This window comes from Enhydra lutris, unplaced genomic scaffold (genome assembly GCF_002288905.1).
Source record: "Enhydra lutris kenyoni isolate GAN:26980312 unplaced genomic scaffold, ASM228890v2 scaffoldscaffold4, whole genome shotgun sequence".
Taxonomy (NCBI): domain Eukaryota; kingdom Metazoa; phylum Chordata; class Mammalia; order Carnivora; family Mustelidae; genus Enhydra; species Enhydra lutris.
This window is the reverse complement of record NW_019154088.1, coordinates 48,308,322-48,334,369: the sequence shown is the minus strand read 5'-3', so window position 1 is coordinate 48,334,369 and position 26,048 is coordinate 48,308,322. Positions and strand designations below refer to the sequence as shown.

At 37.4% G+C, this 26,048-nt stretch overlaps 1 protein-coding gene across 1 annotated transcript; it reads right to left on the bottom strand.

The window, feature by feature from the left end:
* Positions 1 to 1,682: 1,682 nt before the first annotated feature.
* LOC111140658 (thioredoxin related transmembrane protein 1) lies at positions 1,683 to 15,022 on the bottom strand. The gene is made up of 8 exons (XM_022492861.1): positions 14,805 to 15,022; positions 11,731 to 11,846; positions 10,151 to 10,196; positions 7,797 to 7,925; positions 5,572 to 5,617; positions 5,371 to 5,472; positions 5,191 to 5,257; positions 1,683 to 2,420 (listed from the first exon to the last, which is right to left on the bottom strand). Exons 1-8 carry the CDS (start codon positions 14,954 to 14,956, stop codon positions 2,242 to 2,244), a joined length of 837 nt encoding a protein of 278 aa, XP_022348569.1. The 5' UTR covers positions 14,957 to 15,022; the 3' UTR covers positions 1,683 to 2,241.
* Between the last annotated feature and the right edge of the window lie 11,026 nt (positions 15,023 to 26,048).

Below are 26,048 nucleotides of genomic sequence, written 5' to 3'. Positions count from 1 at the left end.
CTCTTCTCATTCCTGCTCATTAAGTATCTAGGCAGTATGTGCTAGAACTGCGTTCTCCATCAGAGTGATCAGATTTTCCACTTCCATGGTAGCACTGAATAATTACTGGGAGTGGAGAGCAGAGTTCTCCAGAGCGCTCATACTGCACCTTAATCTCTCCTAAGCTGCCATATAGAGCACCGTTAACCCAATAATGGAAACAAAAGGGATCTGTTAAAGGTAAAATGATCCCGTATAGTTTCTGCGTGCTGCTGGTGTGACCAAAAATTGATTATTCAGATGTCTAAAGTGACTGAAGAGTCACTGGAGAGATGCCAGAGTCCTGATGAAATGCAAGATTATGTTTTCTGAAATATCATGTCTCTGCCTATTAGGGCTGCTTTTAAATTTCTACATACATCGTATTTTCTAACCACTTAGAAAATTAAAATCTATGTCGTGTATACTAGAATACTAGAAAAAAAAATGCCTGATTAAAGAGTACTGTTTTTCTCTGTCATCTCAAGAAAAAGAAAAAGATGTGTAGGACTCTAGCCTTTTGACTGTACAGATCAAGAACACACACAGTGACACAACTATTCATTGGAACATCAATAAATACAAAGTAATTAAGCTTTTCTATCCAGAAATCACACTTATCTCCAGCTTTAATGAAGTGCTTAGAAAAGTTTATTTTGTGCTTAGACTATTTTTCTAAAGCAACACAAAATTATTATACATCCAAACTCTGCAATGGTAGAATATTTAATATTCTAAAGGCAAGGCCTTTCAAGAAAACTGCTGTACATTATTATACTGTGTAAGTCTAATGGATTCACACAGAAGCAGAATCTAGACAAAAGAGGACATTACAGAAACTATTACATAATGGACAAGTGATTCACTCTGAGTTACGGTTTTTTCCCTTCTTGTAAATAATACAGTTCTTACTGCCACCCAGCACCCCTCCCCACTTTTGCTGTAAGGTAAAAACTGTGCTCTAACTCTCTGTGGAGTAAAACCATACTAAATATCCCATCCTGCTGATGCCCACTTGTGAAATACTACACAATAAAAAGTACAGCAGAACACAGATTCTGTGTGTCCAAAACGTAAGAATGCTATGATTTTTTAAACAGCAAGCATATACAGACTTTGTAAAATTAAGAACTTTGTGAGGGTAACTATACATTGAAAACATACACTAAACAATACTTTTTCCTGAGCAGAATGCTAACTTTATTTTATATCAAACTAATTTTCTATGAATTTTCAAAATGTAAAATATCAAGGCTTTTCCACAACATCAGATAAAAATCAGGAATGTTCACCTTCATATCCAAAAAAAAAAAAAAAAGGTTCAAGTAGAGGGTCAACAGAATGATGTAAAATCTGAAATGAATGGCCAAAATTTTAAATGATCGGTAGACAGCTCTTCAATTTTAAGGATCCCTCAGTAAACTTTGATTTGAAACAACAAAAAAGGGCTATTTATTAAGAATGAAAAACATTTCCAGAAAATTATCCAATTTGGAAAATGAAAAATGTAACCCATGGTTAAGAAAAATACAAATTGTACACTGAACAGAGGGGAACAAAAACGATAACCAATCTTTACAGGAATCAAGACAACACCATCGACTTATATAAAAACTTCCTAAATCAGTAGCATATCCTGTATTATCACATGTAGAAAACTGTAATTAAGCAAGGTAGTTTTTATTAGTTGCATAATCTAAAAATATGATGAAATTTTGGGCTCTATCTCTAAAACCACCAGAGTTGTCACTGAAATACACATTTCTTGAGACAATGGGCAAAGTTCCCATTTATGGGAAATATGTTCTTTTTTTCACACAGTGAAACTGAGAAAAATTACACCAAATGAGAAATCTTTTTCTCCAAAGTAATCTCCTTAACTACCTCAATAATGCAGTATTTGGGAAATGTAATTTTTCAACTCAGAAAACTTGAAACAGATTATTAAACAAACATACTGAAATCTTATTGCTTGGCACCAGATTTTTCAAAAAATTAAAGAATTGTTTAAACCATCACTGCCATTCTTAAATCCTATTTCAAACATTTTTATGCATTTTTACATAGTGCTACTTTTATTTTCTGAAGGTAGTCTGTTCAATCTAATGACAATCTAGACTGAACCCTGCAATGTACAAGCATGTCACAGTTTACTTCAAACCAAAAGAAATGTTCAATCTTCTCTTTTTGCCAAAATAATATTATGGTATTAATAAAAACCAACTAGGATTTATCTGTGGCCAATGAAGGACCCACAGAACGTTGTCGTATGGCATTCTGTGCAAAGTCTTTGTTTGTTCCTTCTTTACTTCCTGCTTCCTCTTCTGAAACATCATCTTCATCATCCTCTTGTTCCTCCTCCACTTTTTGCAAAGGTTGAGAAGATTCTGGTAATAATTTTTCTTAAAGATAAAGACCAGAGGGAATTAAGAGGTACAAACTTCCAGTTATAAAATAAGTCACTGAGATGAAAAATACAGCATAAGGAATACAGTCAGTAATAACGTTAACAACATTCACGGTGAGCATTAAAAAAAAAAAAAAAAAGATCAAGACCAGAAATATTTTTTGTTGTTGTTGTTGCTGTAACAGATTTGCATTAGAGTAAAGTGAAGACACAATTCATATGCCCATAAACTGCTTGCCACTTATTTATCAACCATAAATTTAGATTTCCAAAAGGAAAAAGTCATCTTTAAGTGACACCATAAAAACAAAAAGTGGTTAGGAAGATCCATTTTACTTACCAAATTCATTTATGAACCAAACTGAAATTAATAAATCAAAATTAATGCTGTGAATGTGGATGCTGTAAGAACATACATTGCATTCACTAGAACGATCTTAATTTGCTATTAAATCTTCCAGTGAACACTGAAACAAACTCCAACACTACCCTTGTTTCAGTTCCCAGGTGAACAAGAATGAGACATTTACAATTGAAGGTTATATTCCCATCCAGGTTTTTTCCAGGGAGTTTCAGAAATGTTCTTCCTTACATACATAATTTCATTAAGACATAATTACATTATGTGCAAATATTAGGTGTACAGCTCAAGGAATTTTTAATAACTCTGTCCACACACACATACCCTTTCCACCTTTTTAACAAGGCCTATTGATAGTTAGCTTAAACTTAGAACATACCAGGTTACTAAGAGATACAGAACACAGAACTGGGCCAAGGAGTTTCAGCCTGTTCAATGATCCCAGACTGCCCCTAATCTTAGGCAATCCAGAAGGGAGTAGGGAGACGCGAAGGTGCAAGGCAGAAGAAAACACCAAAGTGATTACCACATGGTGAACAATCTGTTGTTTGGTCTGGCACCCCTCTTTCTGTTGGGTTAATAGTCCCTTCCCTGTACCACATAGCATGTAGTTGTGGTGAGCACCACATACAGTTCACAGTAGTGGTTCTCCACCAAGGATGATTTTGCTGCTGCCCTACCCCCCTCCACCCTACACCCCCGGCCAAAAGAACACTTAGCAATGTATGGAGATATTTTTGGTTGTCACAACTAAGAGGAGTGGTGCTATTTCCAACCAGCGGGATGCTGCCAAACATCCAACATTGTACAAAAGACAGTCTGTCACAATTAAGAATTAACCAGCCCAAATGTGAGACGTGTCCAGGTTGAGAAACCCTGATTTACAGTGATTGTTCCAAACAAGTGAGCTCTTTACACTAGTGGAGTACACCAAAATTTTTTAAAGATAGGCGGGTATAGTGGAAAAGTGTATCTCCTTCTTACTTTGAATTGTGAGCTTAATCATTTTACACGAAGGACTAGAAAGAGCCAAAAATGGAACAAGCTAAGGCATAGAAAAGTAAGCAATTCAGAAACACAACATCTTAACATTTGAGCCCTAGGATCCAGCCATCTCTGCCCTCAGACTTCCTTGCTCCCTGAGGCAATAAATTTCTATTTTGCTTAAAGCTGGACTGAGTTGGGTCTTTCCCTAGCAACTCAAAATCTAAGCTAAATACATCCTAGAAAACAACTTAAATCATGTGGCCTGCTCTAGAAGGGGTGGTATCACACTGAACTGTGGTATCTATCAGTTGTGCCACAGATTACTTAAGAGACGAATTTGTTAAGGTTTTTCAAGTGATATAAATATTAAATGTACATTCACCAACTTTTATATTGTTTTTTACAAAGTAATCTGTGCTTGCATTTCCTTCCCTAGAGGTCACTGGCTCTTGCTGGATAAAATGATTCCTTCCCCTGTATATGTCCTTTTCAGTATTGACGTAATGATCTAAGAAATGAAAAGATAATCTGTCAGTTATCAGCAATCTCCACTGACTTCATTTCACAAGTCCTGACCTCAATAAATCCTAAGTCATGAAAGGCAGCACAATGAAAATGTCATGCCAACAGTCTAATTTAGGCCCTAATCTCCACTCTGTCACTTCTGTGTGACCCTGGAAAAATATTTCATCTCTCTGAGCCTTACTTTCCTCAACCACAAAAAGGGAAGAGTATCATTTATGAAATCCAGAGTTACAGGAAAGTGAATGGGATTGCACAATGTGAAAGTTCTTTATAAACAGCAAAGAGGGGGGCTTCCATAACACTGTAATTTTCAAGATTAAATGCATGTTTGAGAGGCAATTATACTAAGACAGACATCAGTGAGTACTTCTAATTATATAAACTCATCTTGTAGTACCGTGTCAATGCCACTCCTAAATCAGCTACGGGAATTACTTTTCCCAATATCCTACCATAAAAACAGACTTGGCTAACATACCAAGAAAAATGTGGTCACTATAATAATGAATGACTTCAAATGTGGTCACTATAATAATGAATGACTTCAAGAGCAGAATATATTCAACTTCTTCTGATTCAAGTATACTCAAATGGATCCATGAATATGATGGTTCAAATAAAATGACATCAGATCAATGTCATTAAATATCTACAAGTTATATGCAATGTTAAAATTCTCTACATCATAAAAGCCAAGAAAATAACTGTTTCAAAATCCACCAGGCTGTCATTCTTACATGAAATAAATATTCCCCTGCCCCTTCCAATATAACCTATCATTCCACATTTAGAACACTAAGCTAGAAGGGCAACCTGTTAGAGTTGTGATTGTATTCACAGAAATGAACAGGATTACAGTGAATAAAAAATAAATACTAAAAAACATACTTACTGGAAGGGTATGGCTGTGGTCTGCGCCTTTTTGAAGGAAAAAGGCAATCTGCCACAAATATCATACACTACAAAAACAAACAGAAGAAATCTCAATGTATGTGACAGAGCTAGTGTAACTATATTAAATTATCAGATGTAAAGGTTTTTTTCCTAGTACTCTGAAAAACAAAATACTTACAAGTCCTAGTAGTAGTCCTGAAAGCAAAGTTGCTAAAGCAAAAACTGCATATGATCCCCAAACTGGTAATCCAAGGTCCTCAATAAAATAGTTATGGCAAGTCTAAAATGAAAATTAAAAAATAAACTAAAAACCTGGTTGTTTAAAATAAAAGGGTGGTGTCAAAAATGTTAAGAAGAGAAATAAAACTTTAGCCCATACCCGGATCCACATAGAAAGCTGAAAGAGTGCAGACATACTGCTCATCCTGAAAGAAAGGAGAGAGCACTGAGAAACTGAGTAAAACACACAGCTTTGAAGCAGAACGTGTGTATATCTATACCTTCCCTTCTGGGTAAATTTCTATAATTTCTCTGACATGATAGATTTTATTGCTAGTGTTAATCAAGATTAGTGATACATCACTGATTTCAAGCCTGTATTAAAAAGTCTCATTAATGAAAATTAACAGTTCTTGAATTGTTATCACTATGTGATGTCCTCATAAATAAAACACTTGATAACTTTTTTCCTTTTCCCTATGCTTTGCCATTAGACTTTCACCTGATGATTTCTCCAATATACTCACAGCTTACAAGCTCTATGGAACCAGTTAGAGTCAAGTGTACTGTAAGCCAATGGCAACTCTTATTGATCCTTAAAATTCTTAAAAAAATGACCAGAGAAGGGATTCTGAAGGAAGAACTGGGAGCACCTGTGGAACTGATCCTTGAATTAACCCCCTTTTGTATTACAATTAAATAAAACTTACAATACCATTAGTTTGATATAGCTTAATGATATATAAAGAAATTACACAGGAAATAAATACTAATAATATAAATAAAAATAATTATTATTTTCACATAAACCCAAGTAGTTTAGATGGGCAGTTAGAAAGGCATGCTCGAGAACTAAAAGGGTTTGTGGGGTCCCAACTGTTTCCCCTCTGGTGAAGGTGTTGCCACCAACACATAAACTAATTCATACCTAAGCGAAAGTTCCTGTACGCAGGATCACCTAACCCATTGCCCATCAGTGGGTGGGTGACCATATTAACACTTGAAAATACCTCTTATTCGGTCCACCAATACAAAAGACATGGACTGCTGGATCCCTGAGGATTCAACAAAGACTTAAAAGCAACCCCTTCTTCTACTGGAGAAGGGAGGAATCATTTATGAGATTTCAAATTAACAAAGTCAGTTGCATTTCGGTTCAACATTAAAAGGTGATTCAATCAGGGGCACCTGGGTGGCTCAGTGGTTAAGCCTCTGCCTTCGGCTCAGGTCATGATCTCAGGGTCCTGGGATCAAGTCCCGCATCGGGCTCTCTGCTCAGCAGGGAGCCTGCTTCCCTGTCTCTCTCTCTCTGCCTGCCTCTCTGCCTACTTGTGATCTCTGTCAAATGAATAAATAAAATCTTTAAAAAAAAAAAAAAGTGATTCAATCATATTCCTTCCATTGTTTAAATTGCAAAATGGGAAAAGGAACAAAGAACTGAAACAAAGCACTATGTAGCCTCACTACAGTCAGCACTAATTAGGCTCTATCAAGAATATTAGGTGCCTTAACTGGGTTGGCATGGTGGTTCAGTAGGCAGAATTCAGACAAATACAGGACAATTCAATTCAGATTTTCACAGGAAGAAAGATATAAGGGAAAGGTACTAAAGACAAAATTCTATTTCAAAATACTGCTTATGGATCATCTTTCCTCCACTCCCAGAATCCACAGCATTTTTCTCTCTTAGACAATTGTTTAACAACCACCCCCATCCTCCAAGAGCAAGTGTGGTGAGGAGATAGGAAGAGATAGCTTAGACACACCAGCATGAGTCCATGGGGACCTCAGCAAAACTCAGTATTTCTAGATGTCTCTCAAATGACCTGTGAGGCCTTACACCCCAACAGGTAGCAGGAAATATGCTAGCCATCTCCAATTCTTACTACTCCATATATCTAGCTATATATATTAAGCCCAGTGGTTACTCGGGCCATTAGGGTCACTGTTCATCCATACATTCATTCAACAAAAAATTATCAGATGGGTAGAATAATTCAATCATATTAAGAACTGAAATCTAAAAGTAGCAAGAGGAGGTATATGTTTAAGGCTTCTTATTTCAGTATTAAGCTCAAATGATAACTTTACCCATCATATTGCTCAGGAAGATTGATTAGTTTTTGATGATAGAAATGACCATAATCCACAGAGCTAAAATATTCCTGAAAAGGCTTTCAATTCTAGTGAACGCCTCCTTTTAGCTTAACAAGGATCAAAGTATTTTTGTCTCAGAAGAAAAAGTCAAACTAAAAATATCACAGCAAATATGAATGTACCTTAAGGGTCCAAGAATCAAAAACCCACTATAAATGCTTTATTTCTACAAAATATAACTGGTCCAGTTAATTCTGAAATAAATAAAAGAAAAATCCTCATACTTACAGAACAGAACCTGGACCAAACCATGATGAAACAGGTTCAATACTCTTCCACTCTTTCTCGCTGATAAAGTTTATGAAGTCCTTCTTAGTTCTTGGGCCCTGATAGCGCCTAAATTCACCATCTTTACCACTAAAGAGGATCAGAATCACATATTAAACAGAACCAAATAAATAAACTTTGTATTTGTTTTGCTATTTTTAACCTCATTTTACAATCAATCCTTATATTCAAAATCATTAGTAATGCACTAGTAACAAATTAAACTAATTGCACTCATAACATCTTAGCTCCAAATTTATTTAAACGGGGTTATAAACAATCATAAGCCTTCAGACTAGTCTTATCTTTCCAAATAATAAAACAATGAAATAATAAATCAATTGTATCTCAATAAATATGTGATGCCCTTATAAAAGAATGACTATAAAAAGTTGTTAGAACAGTGTCTGCACTTATTAATTACTAGTTACTTTTAAGTATATAGGTTAAAAAATTTAAGGCATTTTTCTGGTATTTTCAGCCCTAATAACATTATCTTAACCATGCTACTTTAAATTGCTGGAGGTATCTGGTCGTATTTCCTTTCCTATTTCAGTCATTCTACTCTACAGTCTACTTTGCATTCTTCCTGACAGCCCCCTCCCTCCTTCCCATTCCCAATGTATGGAGTTCTCATAGGTTCAAAAATGCTCTCTCTACTCCTACATCTTCACTATTTCCAAACTACCCTCAATAATACTGCCAGTCTAATCCTATAGAATACTTCTCTCTTTATCACAGAAGTGCAAAAACTTTCAAGAGCTCCCTACTACCTATAGTAGGGTTAGAGGATCCTTCAGTCATTCAGAGCCAAAGACCACAAGAAAGCCCCCACCCAAAAAAGAACTTTTTGTAAAGACAATGGCATTTGAGCTGTTTATGAAAAATAGGTAGGAGTTCAACAGGCAAAAGAACAGGCATGATACACAATGTAAGCTAAAGAAAGGACAGGAAATTCTTAGTTCTTAACATCCCCTGAACTTACCTGGAATTAAGTTCAGGGGATGTTAAGAACTAAGAAGGAAGATGACAAAAATAATCAGCTCCAGTTAAAGGACATGTGGAGAAAAGGACTGAGTGAAAAGGGACAGTAATACTTATGGTGACATGAATAGACACAAAGGGAGTATGGATGAATACAAAGGTAGAGGGAAACAGGCATTAACATGAAAATTAAAAAGATGACCAAAAAAAAGGAGCTATAAACACACAAAGAACTGCCAGCTTGCTTTCATATTTGAAATGAGAAGTACCTCCTGGTATTCAACCCACCAGCTAGATGAACTTTAAGGTATCAGGCAGGTACAGGCACACCTCGGTGGTATCACAGTCCCACCCCAGTAAAACAATTATCACAATAAAGCAAGTCACAAGACTTTTTGGTTGCCAAGTACATGTAAACATTTACTATACTATAGTCTATTAAGAATGCAATAGCATTATATCTTTAAAAAAAAAAAGTATATTCCTTCATTTAAAAATATTTTATTGCTAAAAAATGTAAACCATCATCTGAGTTTTCACCAAGCTGTAATCATGGGCCACCATAAGAAACAGAGTAATGAAAAAGTTTGAAATACTGCAAGAATTACCAAAATGTGACACTGAGACACAAAGTGAGCAAATGCTGTTGGAAAAATGGTGGATAGATTGGCTTGATACAAGGCTGCCACAAATCTTCAATCTGTAAAAACTGCAGTATCTGGGAAGCACAATAAAATGAGGTATGCCAGCACAGAATTGAGATTTCCTATCCCCCGTTTATTAGACAAATTCAAACTAAAAGATCTGATACTGGAGACTACATAATCTTGCTCATTCCAATTTAGCACTGTCATTTCACCTACTACTGTCCAAAGACTGAGCTATAGCCCTTTCTTAGCCAATTTTTGAACATACCATGTCCCTATTTATGACCATTCATGAGATTATTCAAAGTACTTTTGTACTCTTTTGAAGATTCAGGGTTGTGTTTACATCCCCATATCTCCAGGAACCATGCTAACCCAGTGATTTTTTTTCCCTTACCAAGCTTTCTACAGGACTTAACACAACTCTGGGCTCATAATCATTTATGACGCTATATGGTATCACACCATTTCATGTGAACACCCTCCAAAATAATTACAAAGTTCTGAGACCAGGGACAGTTTGATACCTCATCCATCTACCTAAAGACACCTAGGATAGCGCTAAGAGCAAAATGAGCCTTACTGAATATAATGCTCTTTAAACATGATCCAGGCCAGAAGCCTACTATTCTCATTATACTCTGTTGCATCCTTCTCCATAACTAAGAATCTTCAAATACTTACTGATAAATAGTAGGAAGAGCAGTTATGATAAATCGTCCACTCAGCCCTAAAAATGATAAAGATTACAAATAAATACAAGAAAGAACACACAACAGATTTTATATGAGCCAACAATCACTACTTAAAAGTTGATTCTAGGGGTGCCTGGGTGGCTCAGTGGGTTAAAGCCTCTGCCTTCAGCTCAGGTCATGATCCCAGGGTCCTGGGATTGAACCCCACATCGGGCTCTCTGCTCAGCAGGGAGCCTGCTTCCCCCTCTCTCTCTGCCTGCCTCTCTGGCTACTTGTGATCTCTGTCTGTCAAATAAATAAATAAAATCTTAAAAAAAAAAGTTGATTCTGAATTATTTAAATACTAACGGGGAAAGCATATGAAATTATACCTAAAAACAGCTGAGCTTTGTAAAAATGAAAAAAAATCCCAATTACATACTGAAACCAACTTTAAATAAATGAACACTATTATATATTATCTCAACTAAAAGTACATAAAAGTTTGACTACTGAAGTGATCTGAATATGTATTTATTAACATTTGATCATTTATACCACTGTATGATAAGACTACTAGCGATAAGTGATGGGGCAGCACAATTTAGCAGTAGTCTTAGAAAGGTCTAAAATCAAATGAAATTGCATTTGAAATTCGAAAAATAAAGGCAGAGTCAAACGTGTTAAAAATGGAGAATATTTTGAACCTTTTATAAGATGAGCAATAACAAAAAAAAATTAGCCATGTGTTAGACAATAACATAACTAACGATTAATCTAATGCCTCAGTTTTCTTATCTGTAAAATGGGGATATTACCTACCCCACAAGGTTGTATAGGATTATACAGGATAAATGCAAAACACTCGAAGCAATATCTGTACTAGGTAAGTGCTCAATAAACTTTAGCTATTATTACCATCTGGGGTGGGAACAGAGTCAACAATCTAGGTTTATTGTGACCAAGAACAAGTATGATGAGGCTGGCGTAAGAAAGAAGTGTCCTTAAGAACAGGCCTGCCACTTATTCAGGGAGCCAAGTCAGGAGTATGTTTGACTCCACAACCACGACCAAAATACACAACCATTTATTAAAAGCATGTCCTCAAATCAGAGGTATTAAATTTGAAACCCAGTTAAGAAATTCGGATCACTCCTCAGGGAACATGACCTTGGCTCTACACAGAACCTCAACCAGGTTCTTATTCTGAAGCTTGGTATAGATGCAAATGATGGGTTGGCAACCACAGTATTCTAGGACTTCTTAAAGGCATCTTACACGCTAATCTGGGCCCTGGGATACAAAGGAAAGAAAGATCAGGGGCAGTTAAATGGGCAAGTATGGAGAGAGGGTAATGTTTCCAAGGTCCCTTAGAGCAACACATAAAAGGAATGAGCTGCATATACAACCACAGACCTGCTTTCTACAGCCACTGCACAAGGATCCCTCCTCAGAGAGATGGGTGAGTCCGCTTAAGTAGTACAGTTATGTTTTCAAAACCTAATGAAAGGTAGTTAAGATCAAGTGATGTGGCAAACAGGATGAACTTATGAACCCAATCTGCAAAGACTAACCACAGACCTACAGTACCTGGCTGCTCTGTGACATCCACTTTTGCAACATTGACTTCAAGATCTTCTCCCCATTCAGCAAAATTTTCCCATTCCGGTTGAAGATTCTGACAAGCAGGACACCATGGAGCGTAACTGAGAAACAGAACAGAAAAAAAGTTAAACACTCTAATATGATCATATGGAGATAAAAATTCTAAGCATATAATTCATGAAGAATATTTTATACAAAAACAAGATAGCAAAGTGACTAATTTTGTGAAGATGAAAAAGTTTTAACTGTAGGTCTAACATTCTGGCAATCAAAACTAAATGATAACGCTAATCACAGAAAAGTAATTCTGAGAGTAAGTTCTTAAGCCACAAAAATTAGCTTCTAAATTCACATGCAAAACAGCTCTTTAAAAACCTATGAATTTCTCAGGGTCCCTGAGTGACTGAGACAGTTAAGTATCTGCCTTCAGCTCAGGTCATAATCCCAAAGTCCTAAGATCAACCCCTGAATCAGTCTCCCTGCTCAGCAGAGGGGAGTCAGCTTCTAGCTCTGCCCCTTCCCAGACATGTGATCTTTCTCTCAATAAATATTCTTTAAAAACAAAAACAAAAACAAAACCTTTGAATTTCTCCCTAAGTATGTGGCCACCAGAAACCTCAAAATCGAATTTGGAGTTCACTGGTTTTAACAATTTGCACTACAGGAGTCACACATGGGAAAAATAGAAGTGCCCAGGGCTGAGGTGAACAAGGAAATGCATGGCCCTACTTAAAAGGGGAACCATCCCTCAGCAAGACCATCAGGAAGGGAATTATAGCTAGGTAGCAGGCTCTATCTTATTTAAAAGAAGCTGAAAATCTGCATTTTTATGTAAAAATGCTACCTCAAAACTTAACCCAGACACAAACACTAGGCAAGCCAAACAAAATTCCTTTGGCCAGCTCTTGGTCAGCCAGTTTCTAAGACCTCAGGTTTACAAATCTATGGGTAAGTTTATTAGCTTTTTAATTACTCCTCTGGTATTCCACATCTTTCAAGGCCCTGACTTCTCTCTAGGATTTTATTCTTCACTTTATTGTACATCATCTTCTAATTTGCCTCAGTTTTTTTTTTTAATGGAACCAAGAAGAATAAAGCGAGTACTTGTTGAACACAAGAGTACAGTTTCTAGATTTCATTATATTTTAACTTATTTTATGAAAACAGAATTCCTAAAAGTAATTGGCGCTATAAAACAAGACTAGTACCATACATAAAAGGCCAAGTCCTTAACAAGAGATTATATTTCATTGAAAGCATCTCTGTAACAAAACTGATCAGAATGGATGTAATGCAAATAACAAACTTGTAATAAGAGCAGATTATCAACAGGACTAGTACTGGGCCCCGTTTTCAGGTTCCTTTTGTTCTTAGATGATTTTAAAGTCTTAACCTCAAACTCTGAAAGCTAAAGGAAAAAAAGAACAAGTACTACAGTATATTCTAATTTCACAGAGCAGTTCTAAATTCAAATCTAATAAATTTTTGGCCACTGTATAGTTTGATCAAATGAGCTAAAAAAAAAACAAAAACTTCATTACTTGAATGAGCTAAATTAAAAAAACCTCATGTATTACTTGACTGTATTTTGCATATAAATTCATAATCACTATTGTTTAATATTCATGAAACTATGAATATTTTATTGACACAAGCTAAAACAAGTTATTCATGACAATAAAAACCCAATGTTGTCTCTGATTATATTTCCTCTCTCCTGTAGCTTCAATGGTGTCTGAAAATTCATTTCACTAAGTTACAGATTATGTGCACACTACGTAAACATTTTTCCCTATCTTTTCCCCCATATAAATGTTCTATGCCTTTTTCAATTTTATGACTCGATAGAGTTATTGATTTGGCCTTTTGTGCTCTCCTTTAGGAACATCCACCTCCATCCATTAACTGGCAACCCAAGCATACAGGAAAACACTCACTGAACTCTGTTAAAGAAGGGGGCTGTTCTAACAATTATTGCATACCTACTCTTAGGCTTTGAAAACAGAAAGGAAGCCAGTATTGCCACACTGGGCCAGATTAATGAAAGCCTTTAGGTATTTCTCTCACTTGTAAAAAGAGGAAAATAATACCCATCTTATGGACTTTGTAGAGAATTAAATAGGATAATGTATAGAAAGTGGTTAGCAGTCTTTAGTACAGTTAACACTCAGTAGTGGTGCTTGTATCAATAATACCACCACCACCAATTTAGCAACTATAGCAAAAGCAGGCGGTTTATTTTCTACCTATGCAAAAGAGACATTATAACAGAATCCCCAGAAATAAATGATTTCCTCTGAAAAGTAAATGACCTGGTGGTCTTAAGAGTTTATAATCACACTCATACATTAATTTTTTAAAGCAGTATCACTTGGACGTTAAGAGTAACAATCCAGGATACTCAGTACTTTGCAAAAACAAACATCCAAAGGAAAACTGAGATGCGGAGAAAGAGAAAAGAAAATTTAACAATAACCCAACTTGAATTTACTCAGCACCTAAAATAAAAATATACCCAATCTATAAAATAAAATTTAAGATAAAGGAGTCTCAAATCCCAACACTGTAAATGGAGTTTTAAAGGATAATTAGACAAAAGGAGAAGAGAGGTTCGGCTCAATTTCCTGTTTTGTCAAGTTTGATTTAAGGTAAGTCTAGAAGTTTGTGAAGGATCATTCTAAAATAAATAACTGTATAGAAACTAGTCAAACGAACCACCTCCACGCCCAAATTCATGAGAAGTTGAAAGAATTCCAAGTTGAACGCCGTCTTTTAGGCGCACCACAGCGCTAAAAACGAAACTAGGATGCACATTTTAGAAGAAACTTCATATTCCCCGGTAAGAAACGAGGAGGGGGTGGGACCAAGCTGATCCAAAGAGGAGTTAAAGGATCTGGAAGAATCAGGGACGCCTGCTCCACGGCTCGGAGTGGAGTACTGGAGAACCTGGGACCCGCAGGAGGTGGTGAATGAAGGTGAAGTGGGGTCTCCAGACTCGGATCGAGGACACGGACATTCCGGCCCACCGAGGGGACCCGAGACAACGGTCCCACACTCACAATTCTATCATCCACTCTCCTTCCAGCAACTCTTTCCAATTCTCGTCCGTGATGATGCGCACGTCGCTCCGCCGCCCGTGGGTCCAAGGAGTTCCCCAAAGCAAGAGCAGCATCATTGCCACGGGAGCCACGGGACTCCCGGAGGGCGTCATACTGCAGCTCTCCCACCCCACAGCAAACGCGGCAGCCCCCACCTCGGCGCAGCCGCTCCTCACTTCCGCCCTTACGAGCTTATCTGCTCATGCGCCTGACCGCGCGGTCAGCGCGCGCGTGCGCGCGTTCCTGGGAACTCTCAATGCGCATGACGAGGTCGGGTCCTAGTGAGTTGGGTTTGTGGAAAAGAGGGAAGCGCGCCTATCCCTAGTGCGCATGACAGAGAAGCGGTCCCTTCCCACCGCTTCATGAGCCCTAGTACTTTTGGGAAGGAGAAGAGCAAACAGGGGGCAAGGCGTAGGAAATGGGGCGGAGCTTCGGAGACGACTGGCTTGGAAACTGCTTCAGCATTTTGGCGCCAAATAATTGATATTCATACTTAACTCAAGCCGATTGGTAAGTTTCCACAGTTTCCAGTTAACTGCCCTTCAGAGCTTTCATTTGCTTCTTTTGAAAACTTTTGTAGTAAAACTAATGAATGTTGGACGCCTGGGTGGCTTAATCGGTTAAGCGGCTGCCTTTGGACTAGATCATGATCTCGGAGTTCTGGGATCAAGCCCCGCCGTGGGCTCCCTGCACCGCGGAGAGCCTGCTTCTCCCTCACCCTGCTGCTCTGCCTACTTGTGCTTTTTCTCTATCTCTCTAATAAATAAATAAAATCTTTAAAAAAAAAAACTAATGAATGTTTATGTAAATCAGAGTATTGGTTTACTTCTGGAGGATTGCAGACTGGAAAGGTGCACAAGGGAACCTTAGGGGATGCTTTTCACATTCTTTATCTTGGTCGCAACAGTTGGTTACACGAGCGTGCAGGTAAAAAACCATCAAGTCGTATATGATGAGGTGAGTGCACTTTATGCACTTTAGGGTGTATGTTGTCCCTCAGTTTGTTTCTAAATGTAGTAGTTACAGAGATGCGACATCTGAAATTCAAAACACATAGGCTTATAACAAATATTTTAGATTTTTCTCTCAAGCGTTTGTAAATGCAAATTCAAATCAAAATGTGCACTGTCTTTAGAAAGTACTAGTCAAAGAATAGTCTTTGTCAGTAGATCTCCTCACCTCACATTGTTGCCTAAACTCACTCCAGTTGGCTGACTTACTCACCCCTCCTTCCACTGAAAGGCACTTTCTAGGACACTAGTGATTTGCATGTTAACAAAGCTGATTATTTCTTCTAAGTATTCATCTTACTCCATCAGCCAGCAGAATTCTACAGTCCCCACACTTGAAGCTGGTTTACTGTCTTCCTTCAGTTGAGCCTCACCTTGATTGTTTTTTTCTCCTTCCTCACTAGTGGCTGTTTCTTGGCTGGTCCTCCTCTATGTGATTCTAGTTATTGGCTTGCCCCAGGATGCTGTACTGGCCCTTCCATATCCTTGTATCCACACACTGCTCCAGGTAACCTCTATCTGGTTGTATACCTGTCATTCCCGCTCTGACCCTTCTGGGAACTTTGGACATATGTATTCAACTCTTTGCTGGATAGCTCTTGGATATCAAATAGGTGGTTTAAACATAACATGAACAAAAAATAAAATTCTTGATTCTCCCTCTCCTAGACTTCCATCTCAGTAAAGAGCCCCAAGGACCATCAGGTTCCTCAAGACAAAAATTTACATTTTAATTCTTTGTTGTTTTCTCTCTTTACCATGTCCTCCATCAGCAAGTCCCAAAAACTTGATCTCCAAAACATAGCCTGAAGCTGAGCACCAATTCCATCTCCACAGCCAACATCCTAGTCCAAGATTCTATCATCTCTTGCCTCTACTATGATGATAGATTCCTAACTGATGATCTGAAATCTGCCCAGCTGCTCCTTCATGTAGTACTTGCCCTCCTCCTCTTTACCCTGCTACATTCCAGTGGTTCCCTGAAGATGCCAAACTTATTCCCACATTAGAGAATTGGTATTGGGTGTTCCCTCTACCTACACTACTTATCCATTGGTCTTTGTATCAGTCCATTTTGTCATTGATCTCAAGCGTTACCTCTTAAAAGTCATATTACCCATCATATTAGTCCACTCTAAATCTCTGCATATTAAACTGATGTCCTTGTTTATGATCTGATTTCTTTCCTCACTCATTAAGAATATAAGTTTCAGGGCACCTGAGTGACTCAGTCAGTTGAGCGACTGACTTGATTTGAGTTCTGGTTGTGATCTCAAGGTTATGGGATGGCTCCATACTCAGCACAGGGTCTGCTTGTCCCTCTCCCTCTGCTCTTTCCCTCCCCCCACCCACCATGCTTACGCTCTCTCTTTCACTCTCTCTTAAAAAAATAAATAAATAAAATGTTAAAAAAAAAAGAATTTAAGTTTCCTGACAGTGGAAAACTTCTCTGGTTTGTTCACTACTATAATCTCTAAATTATAGTGCCTAGCCACTATTAGAAGTTAGTACATAATAGGTGCTCAGTAAATATTTGTTGAGTGACTGAATGAGGAAAATCATAATTAAAGATACGCCATGCTTTTATTATATTGTATGAGCTGTATTAAGGAAGAATGTAAATATATCCTTGTGTGTAATATAGAGATAATGCGGGGCGCCTGGGTGGCTCAGAGGGTTAAAGCCTCTGCCTTCGGCTCAGGTCCTGATCCCAGGGTCCTGGGATCGAGCCCCGCATTGGGCTCTCTCCTTGGTGGGGAGCCTGCTTCCTCCTCTCTCTCTCTGTCTGCCTCTCTGCCTACTTGTGATCTCTCTCTGTTGAATGAATAAATAAAATCTTTAAAAAAAAAAAAAAATATAGAGATAATGCCTGCTGTTTATATTCGCAGGGTTGATAAGAGGATAAAATGAGTATTCTTTTAAACTGTAAGTCATTCAAGGTAATTTATTAAAATTTCATTTTAAGGGAATTTTTATATTACAAAAAAATGTACTTATGGCTAAAATGTGCAAAGTACCAAAGATTGTAAAGTGAAAAGAAATACCCTCCAAAATCTTTTCCCAGCTCCTATGAGAATTTGCACCATGTATGCAACTCTATTAACATTTTCTTTTTTATGCTTTCAGAATTTTTCTATGCATGTAAACTATTTCTAAAAAAAACCAAAAAAACAACAACAACACAAGGACAAGAACAAAAACATACACAGGGGAACCTGGGTGTCTCAGTCAACTAAGTATCTGCGGGAAGCTCAGGTCATGACCTCAGGGTCCTGGGGTGGAGCCCAGTGATGGAGCCCTGCGTTGGGCTCCAGGCATCATCTATTTACTAACCAAGTATTTCAATATTTTATCAACTGGTACAGCTTACTATCACAATGTAACTGAAGACTCAACCCAGGCTAGGGCTGTTCCTCTTCCTCTGAGAACTAGTTTTTCACTGTTTTGGTTTTTTACATTGGGCTTCGGGGGAGGAGCCGCTGATGATCTAGTGTCACTGCTATGGCTTAGACAAAAGCTCTCAAAGAAATACTCTTAAATTTGAATTACTGAAACCAGATTAACCCTCCTAACCAATCAACCAAATCATCAAGTCCTATTGATTTTAACAACTAAACTCATCTCAAATCTATCTCTTCATCCCACTGTCACAGCCCTGGTATATGCCATTATCTTTTTTCTTCTGGAATCTTGAAGGGTTTCTTTTTTTCCTTTTTTATAATAATCTCATTATTGATATATAATTCATGTACCTTACAGCACAGCCATTAAAATTTGCAATTTAATGGTTTTTAGTATATTCAGAGTTGTGCAACTATCACCACAGTTAAATTTAGAAAATGTTTACCACCTCAAACAGAAACTCCATACTCATTAGAAGTCATTCCACATTTCCACCCAACTACCCCTTTCCCAGCTCTAAGTAACCACCAATCTCCTTTCTGCCTCTGTGGTTTCATGTACTCCGGATAGTTCATAGAAATGGAATAATATAATATGTGTTCCTTTGTGACTAACTTCTTTCATTTAGCATAATGTATTCAAAGTTCACCCATGTTATAGCTAGCATGTATTAGTACTTCATTTCTATTTATTGCTGAATAACATTCTATTGTACAAATACAACATATTTGGTTATCTCTCATCAGTTGATGGACATTTGATTTGTTCTGCTCTGTGACTATTAGGAATAATACTGCTATGAACATTTATGTACAAATTTTTGTGTGGATATAGTGTTCTCATTTCTCATGGGCACCACCTTGAAATGAAAGTGTTTATGATACAATATCTAAGAAACTATTGCCTAATCTAGGGTTACCTAAGTTTCATAAAGGAGTTTTTATAGTTTGGCGTGCCTGGGTGGCTTAGTTGGTTAAGCGTGGGATTGAGCCTCACATCATGCTCCATACCTGGCATGGAGCCTGCTTAAGATTCTCTCTCTCCCTCTCCCTATCTTAAAAAAAAAAAAAAAAAAAAAAAAAAAAAAACCTTTATACTTTTATCTCATTGATTTAGATCTTTGATTCATTTTGAGTTCATTTTTATATATGGCGTGGAAAAAGAGGTCCAACTTTATTCTATAGCATGTGGATATCCAGTTGTCCCAAAACCATTTGCTGAAAAGACTATTCGTTCACCATTGAATGGTCTTGGCAACTTTGTCAGAAATCAATTGGTCATAAATGTATAAGGTTGTTTTTTTTTATTTTTCCCCTGACTTTTCAGTTCTGTTTTATTCATCTATATGTCTCCCTTGATGCCATTACCATACTGTTTTCATTACTATAGTTTTGAAATCAGGAAGTGCAAGTCTTCCAGCTATGTTCTTCTTTTTTACCTATTCTGAGACCCCAAATTTTTAAATCAGTTGCTTGATTTCTATAAAAAAGCAAGCTGGAATTTTGCAAGAAACTACATGAAATTTGTAGGTCAATTTGGGGAGTATTGCCCTTTTAACAATATTAAGCCTTCCAGTCTATGAACATAGAATATCTTTCCATTGATTTATGTCTTTTTAATTTTTTCGAGCATAATTTTGTAGTTTTCAAATTACAAACCTTGTACTTTTATTAAATTTATTCTTAAGAATTTATTCTTTTTGATGCTAGTATTAATGCAATTGTTAATTTCATTTTTGGTTTGTTCATTGCAGCTGTATAGAAATGTAATAGAATTTATATTTATCAAAAAAAAAAGAATTTATATTTATCTTGTATCCTGCAATTATGTTTATTTATTCTAATACTTTTTAATGGATTTTTTTTTTTTTTTTTTTTTTTTTTTACAGAGAGAGATCACAAGCAGGCAGAGAGGCAGGCAGAGAGAGAGGAGGAAGTAGGCTCCCTTGCTGAGCAGAGAGCCCGATGCGGGGCTCGATCCCAGGACCCTGAGATCATGACCTGAGCCAAAGGCAGCAGCCTAACCCACTGAGCCACCCAGGCGCCCCTTTTTAATGGATTTCTTAGGAATTTTTTTGCATATAAGATTATGTGATCTAAAGGTAGAGATGGTTTTACTTCTTTTTTTCCAATCTAGATGCCTTTTATTTAATTTTCCTACCTAATTTCCCTGGCTAGACCTACAGTACAATGTTGAATAGAAGTGGCAAGAATAGAGAACTCTGTCTTGTTACTATTCTTAGGAGGAAAGCATTCAGTTTTCATCATTAAGTATGAAGCAAGTTGGGTTTTTCATGAATGCCCTTTATTAGCTTGAAGAGATTTCCTTCTCTTCCTAGATGATTGTGTATTTTTATCATGAAGGAATGTTGAATTTTGTCACATGGTTTTTTTGCATTTATTGAGATGATCAACGGTTTCTTTCATCCTATTAATTAAGTGTGTTGTATTAATGGATTTAAGCCAACCTTGTATTCCTGATATAAATCCCACTTGGTTATGGTGTTTAGTTCTTTTTATATATTGCTAGATTCACTAGTTAGTATTTTATTGAGGATTTTTGCATCTATATTCATAAGAGATACTGATCTGTAGTTTTCTTTTCTTATGATGTCTATGTCTGGTTTAGATATCAGAATAACACTAGCCTGGTAAAATGAGGTAGAATTGTTTATGAAGAATTCTATTAATCTTTAAATGTTTGGTCGAATTCAACAGTGGAGTCATCTAGGCGTGGGATTTGCTTTGAGGGCAGTTTTTAAATTACTAATCCAATCTTTTGTTACAGATCTATTCAGATTTTTGGGCACCTGGGTGGCTCAGTTGGTTGGGTGACTGACTTGGGCTCAGGTCATGATCCTGGAGTCCTGGGATGGAGTCCCGTATCGGGCAGGGAGTTTGCACCTCCCTCTAACCTCTACGCCCCCCCCCACCATGCTCACTCTCTCTCTCTTTCTTTCTCTCTCTCTTTCTCAAATAAATAAATAAAATCTTCTTTAAAAATTAAAAATAAAAAAATAAAAAAGATCAATTCAGATTTTCTACTTTCTCTTATGTCAGTTGAGTAGTTTGTATCTTTCTAGGACTATGTCTATTTCATATAAATCATCTAATTTGTTGGCCTGTAGTAGTTCATAGTATCCCATTATAATCCTTTTTATATCTGTAAGGTCAATATTAATGTCTCTTCTTTCATTCCTAATTTTAGTAGTTAATAATTTAATAATGTGAGTTTTTTCTCTTTTTTCCTGGTCAGTTTAGCTAAAGGTCTGTCAATTTTATTGATGTTTTCAGAGAGCCAACTTTCAGTTTCATTAATTTTTTTTCTATTTTAAAAAAATCCTCACTTTTTCATTATTTCCTTCTTTTTGCATCTTTGGATTTAGTTTTTTTCCCCCCTCAAAGTATTTTAAGGGGGGTATTTAGTTTAACTTGAGATGTTTCTGCTTTTTCTAATGTTGGTAATTGAACCCATAAGTTACCCTCTAAACACTGCTTTAGCTGCATCCCCTAACTTTTGTCATGTTATGTCATCATTTCATTGATGTCAAGGTATTAACTAATTTTCCTTTTGATACCTTCTTTGTCCATTGGTTACTTAGAAGTGTGTTGTTCATTTCCACATATTTTTGAATTTCCCGAATTCCTTTGTTATTAATTTCTAATTTCATTCTACTGTCATCAAAGAGCATATTTCATGTGATTTCACTTTCTCCTAATTTAATGAGATTTGGTTTATAGCCTAGCATATGGTCTAGTCCACAGAATATTCAGCCCTTGAGAAGAATTTGCCTTTTTCTGTTGTTAGATGAGTGCTTTATAGATGTCTGTTAGGTCTAGGTGGTATATAGTGTTCAAGTCTTTTGATTCCTTGCTGATCTTCACCTAGTGTTCTACCCATTATTGAAAATGGGATATTGAAATCTCTAACTCTTATTGTTGAACTGTCTATTTCTTTCTTCAATTATGACAGTTTGTGTTTCATGTATTTTAGAGCTCTGTTGCATGTTTTTATAATTGTTACACATTTCTGATAGATTGGCTCTTTTATTATTAAAAAAAAATTCCCTCTATATCTAGTAACTTTTTTTGTTTTATAGTCTGTTTTGTCTGCTATTAGTATAGCCACTTGTGACTTTGTTAAATTAATACTTGTTGTTAGAGCCCTGGGTTATCAGATGGCAAGTTGAAGTTTAATAAAAGACCACAAGGGAAATTGAAATAGAGAAGTTTATTACAAGTCCTGAAAGAAGAAGAAGACAGTATGCCTTGAGGGTTGGTGGGTAGAGTGCTTTGGGGCTCCTGGGCTAAGGCCAAATTGGTTGGCTTACACCAGAAAAAGCAGGATTTTGCTAAATTTCACAGGGTTTTTATCTAAGGGTCTACACACAGTGGAAGTCCTAGGAAGAGGTTGGGGGACTATTTATCACAGGGGCCACTAAGGGAGTCCTATCAGGAATTTACATTTATTTGTGACTCTCTGGGCTATTATCTAGGGCATACGCTCATAGGAGGGCCTAGTGTCAGCTCAAGGCCCCTGCAGGCTGCCTCACCACCCCAGAAGATGCCAAAGCAGCAATATTATGGAGTAGCTTAGCTAAGCTCTCTGACAACCTCACTGTGAGATAACATCTTTAGATGGCTCTCCAAGCCAAGACTAGGAAGATTAATTATTCTTTCCCATGCAGATGCAGAAAGGCAAAAGTGAGGACCATTCTTAATTTATGAGGTTGACTTTAAAATTTAAATTTAAAGAAGTATATTAAATATTTTATAATGTTCTCATTCATGCATAAAATGTTTAAATGAAATTAGAGAAAATTCCAAATGTTCAAAGGGATACGGTCACATGAAACCCTAAATTAGAGTTAAATGAAGATCTGGCCATCTGAAGGACTATAATCACTGACATAATTACTTGGCAAGTTAGAGGGGATTTGTAGCTCGAGATTAGTTTAAGATATATATTATTGCAGATGTCCACAAGACATGAGGAAAGCTAAAGCCACAGACACCATACATACATTTTGAAGTCTGGTCAATTTCAAAAGAAGAAAGAGAAGTGTGTTCACTTAGCATTGGAATCTTTGAAACAATGGCAGCTCTTCCTGCACGATGGCCAAAGGCAGAGAAAGGATCCTAAGTGTTAGATTCAGGACAAGAAATGCTTGAACTGGACCTGGACAGAGGTGGTTATCTGAGCATACCTCTGATGTCACAGTTTCCCTGCCCTTGAGAATTGGTAGTTAACACAGAGCAACACTGCATACTAACACATATTTTTTAAAGATTTTATTTATTTATTTCACAGCAAGAGAGATCACAAGTAGGCAGAGAAGCAGGCAGAGAGAGAGGGGGAAGCAGGCTCCCCGCTGAGCAGAGAGCCCGATGCGGGGCTCGATCGCAGGACCCTGAGATCATGACCTAAGCCAAAGGCAGAGGCTTAACCCACTGAGCCACCCAGGCGCCCCAGCATACTAACTTATATTTACCTATTACATTAATTATAGTGGGTTAAATACCAATTTCATATATATATATATATATATATATATATATATTTATATACCACACTTACACTAAAGTATTTCTCTGAAATTCAGCAATTATAGAAAATGACCTCTTAATTTTTGTTATGGGCTAAGTGCTTGTATCTCTCCAAAGTTTATATATTGAAGCCCTCTAAGCCCCTATGCAATGGTATTAAGAGATGAGGTCATTGGGAGATCATTTGGTTTAGATAAGTTCATGAGAGTGGAATCCTGATGATGAGATGAATGCTTTTATAAAAAGAGGAAGAGACACCAGCGCTGGTTTTCTCTGCCATGTGAGGACACAACAAGAAGGCAGGCATCTATAAATGAGGAAGAGGGCCCTCACCAAGAACCAAAAGTGTCTGCGATTTGATCTTAGACTCCAGCCTCCAAAACTGAGAAATAAATGTCTGTTGTTTAAGCCACCAAGGCTATGGTATTTTCTTGGAGCAGCCTCAGCAGACTAGGGTAGTCATTTTTAAAAAATTAAAAGGAGCAAGTCATGGTTTTTGTTTTGTTTTGTTTAAATTTTATTTATTTATTTTTGTGAAAGAGAGAAAGCATGCGTGCACAACAGAGGTGGGGAAGGGGCAAAAGGAGAGGGGGAGAGAGAAACTTAAGGAGACTTTGTGCTAAGTATGGAACCCAACACAGGGCTTGATCCTATGACCGTCTCTCAGAGTTTCTATGTGTTAGGACTTCAGGAATGACTTAATTCCTGGTGGTTCTGGCTCTTTCATGAGGTTGCCAACAAGATGTTGATCAAGGGACATTCATCTAAAGGTTTAACTGGTGCTGGAGGATACTCTTCCAAAGTGGCAGTTCATGTGGCTGAAATGTGGGAGGTACTAGCTGGTGGGAGGCTGTAGTACCTTCCCATGAAGGCCCCTCCATAGGCCACTTGAGGTTTTCATGACCAGCTTTTTCCAGAGAGAGCCACCCAAGAAAGCCTGGCAGAAACAGGGCTGTCTTTTATCAACTGGCCTCAGAGGCTACTCACTGTTGGTCACTTCCACAACATCCTTTTGATCCCACAGGTCAGACCTGTACATTGCGGGAGAAGACTACATGAGGGAATGATAGAAACAAGCAAAGATTACTGGAGGACGTCTTGGAGTCTGGTTACCACACCTAACAGCTCCATTTTCCTGGTCATGATAGCTTAGGTCTGGTGGCTAAGAACCTGGTTCTGGAGTCAGACAGACCAGTATTCTAATTTTAATTGCACGACCTACTTATACTTTCCAATCCTCTGTTTCCTCATCTGTTGTATGGAAATATAGATCCACCTCATGGGTTTTCTGTAAGCATTAAATGAGTCATTGTCCACAGGATAATTCTTTCCGTCAGATCATGTCATCTCCCAACTCAAAATCTTCAGACTTAGAAAGTCAACTAGCCTACCAGATCCTGACCTACCTGCAACTGACTTAGCTACTACCATTATTGCTGCTACTACTACTAGCACCACCACCAACTGATCTTGTTTCTTCTTGCTGTCTTTCTCCCTTCCTAACTTCATTCTATCCACTGGTCTCATTAGTCTTCAAACATGCTTAGCTCTCTCCTACCTCAGGACCTTTGTACTTGCTGTCCGTCTGCCTGGAACACTTTCACCTTATGTTTTCATGGATCATTTGCCTACTTTGTTCGGATCTCTACCTAATTGTTACCTCATCAAAGACCTTCCCTAACCATTCCTTTTATCTCTTAATCCTTCTTCACTTTTCTATTTATAGCATTTACCACTACTTGATATTATATGTTTGCCTATGTTGATTATTATGGCTTTCCTTCATTAGTATGTCACTTCTGTGAGGACTGTGTCTCATTCACTATCTTATCTTTAGCATTTAGAAATATGCCTGGCTTACTATAGTAGATGTTCCAAAAATAATTGTTTTTTTTTAAGATTTTATTTATTTATTTGACAGAGAGAGAGATCACAAGTAGGTAGAGACTCAGGCAGAGAGAGAGGGGGAAGCAGGCTCCCTGCTGAGCAGAGAGCCTGATGCAGGGCTCGATCCCAGGACCCTGAGATCATGACCTGAGCCGAAGACAGAGGCTTAACCCACTGAGCCACCCAGGTGCCCCAAAAAATAATTGTTTAAAAATTAAATAATGCATATGAATTACTCAGTGCATTGCTTGACCCACGGCATCATGAGAATTCAGTAAATCTTAACAGACTTCAACTTTGTCATCATCAATATCTCATCAGCAACATCCTTCCCATCACCCCCTGACCATCCTAGTCTC